Source organism: Dreissena polymorpha, unplaced genomic scaffold, assembly GCF_020536995.1.
Source record: "Dreissena polymorpha isolate Duluth1 unplaced genomic scaffold, UMN_Dpol_1.0 chrUn001, whole genome shotgun sequence".
NCBI lineage: Eukaryota > Metazoa > Mollusca > Bivalvia > Myida > Dreissenidae > Dreissena > Dreissena polymorpha.
This window is the reverse complement of record NW_026273315.1, coordinates 913604-921770: the sequence shown is the minus strand read 5'-3', so window position 1 is coordinate 921770 and position 8167 is coordinate 913604. Positions and strand designations below refer to the sequence as shown.

At 35.9% G+C, this 8167-nt stretch overlaps 1 protein-coding gene across 1 annotated transcript; it reads right to left on the bottom strand.

Annotated features, from left to right (window-relative positions):
• Positions 1–2512: 2512 nt before the first annotated feature.
• Positions 2513–7324, bottom strand: LOC127863171 (uncharacterized). The gene is made up of 2 exons (XM_052402564.1): positions 7234–7324; positions 2513–4373 (listed from the first exon to the last, which is right to left on the bottom strand). Exons 1-2 carry the CDS (start codon positions 7315–7317, stop codon positions 3015–3017), a joined length of 1443 nt encoding a protein of 480 aa, XP_052258524.1. The 5' UTR covers positions 7318–7324; the 3' UTR covers positions 2513–3014.
• Between the last annotated feature and the right edge of the window lie 843 nt (positions 7325–8167).

Sequence of the window (8167 nt, the reverse complement as noted above, 5' to 3'; positions counted from 1 at the left end):
AGTCATTCGTACCATACAAATCATTGATTGTGAACGTTTTGTGTTTTAACCATACATTGAATGTAAAGCCTTGCTAATGAAATAGATGTGTTCGATCTTTGCACAATGAAACATTATCTGTCGCTTTACAATTCCTGGTGAATTTAAAAAATATATATCTAAAAAAGAGGCTATTTCATTCGAACAGAACGCAAGCGGTGCCGTTTCTAGGTACATTTATATGAACCAGCAGCTGAATAACGCTACGCAGAACGGTTCGACCATGTGCACCCTGATAATGATAGTTTCCTATACACGGCATGCATAATTCATACAATGTTTTATTGAATACAGGTGATATTCTTTCATAGAAAACATATATTTACCAATTTAAAGGGGCCTTTTCACGTTTTGGTAAATTAACAAAATTAAAAAAAGTTGTTTCAGATTCGCAAATTTTCGTTTTAGTTATGTTATTTGTGTGAAAACAGTAAAGCTTAACATTTACCATGCTCTAAAATATCCATTTTATGCATCTTTTGACGATTTAAAAACCTGAAAATTATAAAGCGATGCAACGCGAAACGATTGAATATTTGGAGAGTTCTGTTGTTGTCGTTATATTTTGTGATACTACGAGGATTGCTTATATAAAGTATAAAATACATCGCTAATTGTATGAGCACTGATGGCCGAGTGGTCTAAGCGGAAGAATTTTACTCCAGGACCCCAGGGGTCAGTGATTCGAGCCCAGTTGAGGAATACTTTTATTTATTGTTTATATTGTATTCTTGTTTATTCTGGAGCTTTTAGATCCAATGTTTACATTTATCATTATAAAGCATTTAATGACAAACTTCATTTTATGCCAAAATCTGTGAAAATGCCCCTTTAAATTGAAGACGTATGTCCCAAGACAGTAAAAATTATAATGTGTGAAGTTGAATCGTACTTGTCAAATTAAGCATTTGTAAATGGTAAATTTATAATCTGTTGTCTGAACGATTTGGTGGTAGGGAAATATTCGGTGTAAATGCTAATAACTTGTAAAGTAGCAAATGCGCATGACGTTAAAAGTGATCATATTTTCGTAGCGAAAAAAAAGATGCACTTGTAATTATTCAACAAGCTGAGCCGTTCACATGTTTGACCTTTAGCCTTCAGCTTGACTTTGAACTATGTTTCATACGTGACAAATCTCCTCTACAGGATTAACGTTGTTATTTTTTTTAATGTACGATGGATAAATGATGAAATTACAGTTTCGACAAGCTGTTAAAGAGCCAAACTTAAAAATTACCATTATCTGTGTCATTGACCTTTAAAGTAGGGAGGATGGTTGTTACACATGACACTCAGTCTCAACATGGTGAACGCTTGTGGTAAAAATATTTAAATTGGATTGTGAACGATTAAGTAAAAATTCGGTCAAGCTGATGTATGTTCTTATTATAGCCTTAATCTCTTTGCTGGCCCTTGACCTAGGTAGGGAGACTTATTCCACAAGAGACTGATCGTGACCTCATGATGGCTATTTGTGGTAAATAATGTCATAACTACATGAAAAATGAAAAGGTCACATTCAAGAAAAGATAATCTAGGGTCAAATCCGACATGTTAGTGACCTTGACATTTGAGACAGGGGGTGGTTGTTGCACACGAAACGCCGTCTCCGCATGATGATCATTTAGAGTAAGGCAATTTAAAATTGCATGATGAATGACAAAGTTACAGCCATACAAGCTGTGTTATGGATTATTTTGACATTTGACCTTTGAGTGTTACATTGACCTTTGAGGTAGAGAATCAAGTAATGAATCAGATGCGCTGTTTCCTCGCTGTGGTCATTTAGAGATACATTGTATTCAGTTTCAAATATCATGCTGCAGGATAAAGTTATGGTCCAGACAAGCTGTTTTATTGCCAAAATAGATCTTTGACATCTGTGTGACCTTAACCTTTGAGTTAGATGGACATTTTTTTCAGGCGTCACGTTCTCTACTGATGGTGAAAATTTATTGTTAGTTATTTTATGATTGTACGATGAGGATAAAGTTTTGACAAGCTTATTCGCACAAACGCACGCACATATACGGTACCATTATGGCTACCATATCAAGCTTTCCGCAAGCGAGCTCGTAAAAAGACAGAAATACTAAAGGGTATATTTGCTCTTGTCCTTAAAATCACAATACAGTAGGTTGCTGTAATATTATTATAAGAGTATAGAATATTTTATGTCAGAGTGATCGGTAGGTATGTCGATATTTCTGTGACTACAAACTTCCATGGCCGTAACTAGTAATTGACACATAGCGTATATTTACTAAATGAAGAAATGTATCACTTAATAGCGTTTTAAAAGCAATATGTTTCCTTGTTAACAATTCAAAACAATGCGAAGCTCACGAACTATATATGTATGTAGCAATATTTTTCATTTGTGAACAATGTGAAACAATGCGAGGTCAAATATATATATGTATGCAATTTTATATTTTATTTAGGAAACAAACAATCCAATAGTGTGTTAACAATGTTCCGGAACATATAACAGTTTAAAAATATTTGAAATCGGGCATCGTAAACTATAGCTTAAAATGTACATTATCACGATATTAACTAAAGATCTAAATATTCTTCAAATAACTTTACAATCGTAATAAAAAACAACAATTGAAATCAACAATGCCCATTGATGACAAGGATAAGGTTACATGAATACCTTCCATCACCACAACTACCACTTACACAAATTCCACACCATCACTACGACTACAACTTGCCCTCAACTAAATCATATCAATTTGTGTTATTAATGCTACTTAAATTAGTTTTCCAACATACAATACAAGAACCAAATGCAACGAACGTACAATCAACCGAAGCAGTGTGATTATATGAAATATATACCTTAAAATAATGTGTTCATCATCGTTCCACTGAAAATGTGAATCTGATTAGAAACAACAATGCCTTCTAAATATTCCGCAGATATCGAGATAGAGATAATGAGATATCAGTTTAATTCATGATTACATCTGAATTTTGTAAAATATATTAACAAAATTTATATCATATGGGTTATAAACGATGTTGCCTTCCATAAACATCCGTAGACTGACCTCTCTATGTATCTCGGACTGACGTCTCAGTATCTCCTGCAGTATGGTATCCGAACAATCAAACTCCCAGTTCTCATTTCTAATTTGCAACATTCTGTTCATAAACTCCAGGTATATCATCTCCAGCTCCAGCTTTCTCCTGATTAACCACAACAGCGGCTCTGGGTGACCGATAATTGCCTGTCGTATCTTCGGCAATCTCAGTATGACACGTGGACCTTCGTCCATCATGTCTAAGATATCTGCTACCAATTTATGCTGCTGTACTTCCTGCAATCCACATGCTGCCATCAGATTACGCTCAGGAATCATGTAGTATGGCAGCTGTTTAGAGGAAATTGCAGTTCTGAGTGTTCCCAGTGCGTCATGTAACCAGTAGATCAAATTTCTCTCTTGAAATAGTGCGGGTGAATTGCTTTCTGCTTGCCAAAGTATAACATTTTTCAGCACATAGGATGTTACTGCTTTAGTTTTTGGTTTTAGTATCTCTTTTAAAATCATTTTAAGAATTACATACACTTTTGCCTGAGTATCAGTTAGATTGTTAACGAGTTCCGTTTCACCCGTGTTAAAGCAAATCCTCCATTCTAAATATCCATATTCGCTGCCTTTAAAGCCTATAGGGGTAACAAATGATCCTAATAATACAATTTTCTGCACGACATCTGGTTGCGGCCAAAGTCGAGGTCGATGAGCCCATCTGTGCAGGATGCCGGGGCATTGACAGGGAAAAGCAAACACAATGTCGCTTTTAAATCCTCCTATTTTTGTTGACACAGGAAGTGAGGGCCCCGCGCGTTCACCTGGAATTGCACCCCAAAACCCATGCGTGTATTTTGCACATCCATCAAGAAATAAACCGCTGCTAAGAATAGTGTTCCCTTTTCCGTCATCACACAGAGAATTTATAATTTCAATAAAACGTTTGGAAGCAGGTCTCTCCAGTAACATCCTGCAATGTCCTGGGTATACACTTGTATCCATTCTGTACACTTCTATGTCGTCTGGTATGGTGCGTAGATCGACTCCAGCTTCTAAGCAGGTGACACCTTCACGCACGATTATATGGTCACGATCGCTTTCAAAACTGAAGGTAAGCCCCTCGGCCTTGCTGCCAACTGTAGTTTGACATGAAAAAATATTTGCTATTGAGTTCACCTGCGTATCCTGTGCCCTGTACTTCTCAACACGCATCCGTCTGATTTCCTCTCCATATCCTAGCTGGGTCATGATATTGCATACTTCCACGGACACACTTTCAACATAATTCTGAAAACAAAAACACAATCAAACTACTGAATTTTCGTGTAACTTAATGTTTTACTAGTATCTCTTATTCCAGTATTGCATTATTGGTTTTCATTAAATGATGTTTATAATATAAAATTAAAAGTTAAATTGACACTAAAGCACATATGATTTTTCGATAAAAAGGATACTCGTGTTAACCTGTAAAAAGTCTGATGCTAAATTGTTTCATTTATTTTCATTCATTTCACGTGTTTTTACAGATAGCGTTCCCAGCAACTGAATAAAAACTAGTGTTTTCGAACTACTTATAGGCAACGCATAAAATCAGACTTTCTTTCACCTATACTTGTACACGCAAATGAAGAGCATGTACACGAATATGCGTTATTTTGCAACCTCACATACTGAGAATCCAATACGTACAATTAAGAGGCATAACGAAGGTATTTCCTTTAAATATGGGCTTGAATTCAAACCAGTGTCATTTCTTTGTTAAACCTATGGGCACTATATATTGCTCAACGAGTAAAATATAAAACATATACGCTGCCAAAAATATGTTTTCGATGCACGATCAACTTGGAAAAGAAGTCTTGCCTGGTAATGCCCACTCTTTTATAACATTGTTTTAAACTTTATTTTTACTTGTGTCAGTAGTATGCTACGTTAGGTACATTGCATTCTTTGCAACTTTTATACTTCAAGTCATTTTCTAGCAACTCTACAAAGTCAAGCCATGACAACTTTTGATTATGTTAGTGTGCGTTCATAAAAAGGAGACCTATACATATAAAAAACATCATTCAATACATAAAATGAAATGGGCACTCTATTTATTTAGCTATAAGGGATGGTAACGAATATTTAACTGTTTCAATATTGAAAAACAACAAATACATGTATTCCTTTTTTCTATGGGGCCCACAATTTTGTTTTCACATAACTTCATTTATTCACCAATGGACTTCAAATTAATACTGAACATCTCTTATGACAACACGGTCTATCTCGACCATCCATGTCCATATAACCCACCCAGGGCCATTCATAAAGGTAAAGGCAGCTTGGTTCTCGTCCTCTTTCAAATTTATCGAGAGGTCAACGGGTACTACTTCCCTATACCCCCAATATTTTTTTCTTACCCAAAAGTTTTCGTACCCAATTTTTTACGTATCCATTTTTTTTTCGTACCCAATTTTTTTCTTTCCTATTTTTTTCGCACTCCGATTTTCCCGTAACCCCAAATTGTTTTTTGTACCCAAATTGTTCGTATCCAAAATTTTTCGTACCCACATTTTATTTCGTAACCAAATTTTATTTCGTATCCAATTTTTTTTTCGTACCCAACTTTTTTTCGTGCCCAACTTTTGTGCGTACCCAACTTTTTTTTCGTTCCAAACTTTTTTCGTATCCAATTTTTTTTTCGTACCCAACTTTTTTTGCCGTACCCAATTTTTGTATTTGGCATAATTTGTTCGTACCCAAAATTTTCGTACCTAATTTTTTTTTCGTACCCAACATTTTCGTACCCACATACACAATTGTGATGATGTAGATAAACTTAAATTGATGCTTTTATATCCATCCTCTTCAAAAGCATTGTCACCCAGTACTGTCAGTACTTTGATTCTTATTTGTCATTGATTATCCCCACGCTCCAAATTGGAGCGGGGGATTATGTGGTTATCTCCGCCGTCTGTCCATCCGTCCGTCCTGACCACTATCTCCTCCTACACTATTAGCACTAGAACCTTGAAACTTAAACATTTGGTAGCTATGAGCATATGTGCGACAGTGCACTATTTGGAATTTTGATCTGACCCCTGGGTCAAAAGTTATGGGGTTGGGATGGGGCCGGGTCAGAGATTTTCACTCATTTTTGTAAGTTATTTTACATTAACTTCTTCATTTCTACACCGATTCACTTCTAATTGATACTGAAATTCTCTTATGACAATACAGTTAATCTCAACTATGCATGGCCCCATTACCATTCCTGGAGAGTCCCGCCCACATAGACCAAGCCCACCCAAAATTTTGTTTTAACATAATTTTCATTTATTCACCAATTGAATTAAAATTAATACTGAACATATCTTATGACAACACGGTCTATCTCGAACATCCATGTCCACATTACCCACCCCGGGGCCCCACCAACATAGGCCTTGTCCACCCAACATTGCCTTTAAATATAACATCTATGTGGCGTGGGGATTCGCGTCGGCCTCTGACGCGCCATTTCTAGTTTCAACTAAATGCGTTTAAGTACTAATACTTCTTTCCGTGTATGGTTCTCAGGTGCAGGCAGGTAACAAAATCGACCTTTAACCCTACTTTTGCCTTTACGTGTTGACATTGTAACCGTGGACTAATCACACTCATAATACACAATTAAGTTTAATGAAACATTATTGTCAGTGATTGTCGTTTCTCATTTTCGATTAACCAAGAAAGACAACTGTAAAGGCTTCTGCGCCTCGGAACGTTTTCGGTCTTTAACTTATCTCTGAGGGATTACTTAGAAGACTGTCGCTGCTTGTTCTAAGAATCTGTCAGTCCATCGCCCGATATTGACGACTGTACAGACTGCTGTTTCTGGGATTAGTTTTAGTCGTTCTTCTTGGCAACCTGAGAGCGACGACTTGTTGGGTTGTTGTGTCCGCTTAGCGCTCTCAGTCTCTGAATTTCTCCAGAGCGTTGACCATACACGTTGTTGTGTCTGGAAACGCTTACTTAGTAACTTACTCGAGTTTGAAAACTCTACAATATGTTCTGTCTGGGAACGCTTTCAGACCCGACTTACCCAAGAGTGACGGATGTACATGTTTGGGGTATCAACTGTTGTGTCTTGAAACGCTTTAAATCGCTCACTTACCCTAGAGTGGCGGCTGTACAGCCTGCTTTGCATTTGAACCCTTTCGGTTTCTGGCATGCTACGATCGGCGCCTCCTTCTGTCATTTTTAGCCGGCCTGTACAAACGGATTTGACAATTAAAAAAAATCATATGGGAATATTAACCCCGCAGATCAAATGTTAATCTTATAGAAGGTTGTTATATGGCCTGTGTAATATTCATTATATCGAAAGAACAACACATTTTATATGGTTTAAGTATTTGTTTAATTCCTTGTGGTTCATAATGCTTTCGCAATAAACATATGGATTTTTCCATTCAGTGCCCATTTTTTTATTCGTATGCTTGTTCAAGCTTATATATTTTTTAGATTCAATATTTCAAGATTTATTTTTGACATTGCCTGAAAAACACAGGGACACTTGGACACAATTGAGCGCATGCATTATGATAACAATATTAATAAACCTATATACATAATTGTGACAAGTACTTAAAGTATGAGTAAGCGAGGTTTCTAAACATGATAAAAATACATATGTAAATAATATAAGTTAATAATTAACCACAAATTATAAGTATTCAACGTACGCAATATTAAAGAGAAGTAGTGATATTTATATATACATGTTTCATAAATAAATATTTATAATGACTCGTCGCAACAAACCATTGTGAGACGATAACAAGAACTAATACTAAAACACAGGGGACGTTGAGTAATAAAAACCCGTTAGTGTATTGTATTCCGTTTAAAATTGACATAGAACTGCAATAAAGGACATTAACATTAAATGTGATACAATCTGAACAGAACACATGAGGCGTGTATTTCGCAAAAAAACAACAACAGATCGTACATCATATGTATGGAAAAGGTTATATTATCAAAATTTATAAAGAAACACAGTAAATACCCTTTTTGATCAATTTAAACACTTTATACTTAACATT

Excerpts from the sequence above, each read along its gene's own strand:
- LOC127863171 (XM_052402564.1), bottom strand. The coding sequence starts at position 7,317 with ATGACAGAAGGAGGCGCCGATCGTAGCATGCCAGAAACCGAAAGGGTT. Across the intron at positions 4,374-7,233 it reads TGTACAGCCGCCACTCTAGG|AATTATGTTGAAAGTGTGTC; the intron begins GTAAGTGAGCGA and ends TTTTGTTTTCAG.